The sequence below is a fragment of the Bison bison genome, unplaced genomic scaffold (genome assembly GCF_000754665.1).
Source record: "Bison bison bison isolate TAMUID 2011002044 unplaced genomic scaffold, Bison_UMD1.0 scf7180017848827, whole genome shotgun sequence".
Lineage (NCBI taxonomy): Eukaryota > Metazoa > Chordata > Mammalia > Artiodactyla > Bovidae > Bison > Bison bison.
The window spans coordinates 25,887-27,005 of NW_011479400.1; the positions used below are offsets into that span (position 1 = coordinate 25,887).

Genomic DNA, 1,119 nt, shown 5'->3' on the forward strand with positions numbered 1-1,119 from the left:
TGGCGTGAAGCGGGGCGTGTCTGTGGCTTGGGGACACCCGTGTGTCACAGCCGCGTCTGGACAGGCGGCGTGGGGCAGAGGACGTCTGTCTGTGTCCTTGTCTGCCTGGAGGCGTGGGGTCCGCGTGAACAGTGCTCTGCTGGGGTCTGCGGGCTGGGTGTGCAGGGAGTGGGCGCCTGCGAGGGAACCTGAGTCTGGGGGCCTGTGGGCTCAGCAACCGTGTCAGGTGTGGGGAGCGCTCGTGTTCATGGTGAACCCCGTGCAGGAGAGCGACTGCACAGTGTCTGTGCGGCGTGCTGTGCGCCTGTGACGTGTCGTGTGTGTGACGTGCTGTGTCTGTGTGATCTGCTGTATGTCTGTGTGATGTGTTGTGTGTCTCTGTGATGTGTGTGTGACGTGTTGTGCGTCTCTGTGATGTGTCATGTGTGATGTGCTGTGTGTCTGTGTGATGTGCTGTGTGTCTGTGACGTGTCGTGTCTGTGTGACGTGTTGTGCGTCTCTGTGACGTGTCATGTGTGTGACGTGCTGTGTCTGTGTGATCTGCTGTGTCTGTGTGACGTGTTGTGCGTCTCTGTGATGTGTCATGTGTGATGTGTTGTGTGTCTGTGTGATGTGCTATGTGTCTGTGTGACGTGTTGTGCATCTCTGTGATGTGTCGTGTGTGTGATGTGTTGTGTGTCTGTGTGACGTGTCGTGTCTGTGTGATGTGCGTCTCTGTGATGTGTCATGTGTGTGACATGCTGTGTCTGTGTGATCTGCTGTGTGTCTGTGTGACGTGTTGTGCGTCTCTGTGATGTGTCATGTGTGATGTGTTGTGTGTCTGTGTGACGTGTCGTGTCTGTGTGACATGTTGTGCGTCTCTGTGATGTGTCGTGTGTGTGATGTGCTGTGTCTGTGTGACGTGTCGTGTGTCTGTGTGATGTGTCGGGTGTGTGATGTGTCGTGTGTGTGATGTGTCGTGTGTGTGATATGTCGTGTGTGTGATGTCCTGTGTGTCTGTGTGACGTGTCGTGTGTCTGTGTGACGTGTTGTGCGTCTCTGTGATGTGTCGTGTGTGTGATGTCCTGTGTGTCCGTGTGACGTGTCGTGTGTCTGTGTGATGTGTTGTGCGTCTCTGTG

At 55.2% G+C, this 1,119-nt stretch overlaps 1 protein-coding gene across 1 annotated transcript in view; it reads left to right on the forward strand.

Moving 5' to 3' along the window:
- The first annotated feature begins 247 nt into the window (after nt 1–247).
- The window catches only part of LOC104992968 (olfactory receptor 226-like), a 3,789-nt gene continuing 2,917 nt past the window's right edge, over nt 248–1,119 (forward strand). Inside the window, exon 1 of the mRNA XM_010846016.1 lies at nt 248–298. Within this exon, the coding sequence (XP_010844318.1) occupies nt 248–298 (51 nt within the window). The remainder of the gene's footprint in view (nt 299–1,119) is intronic.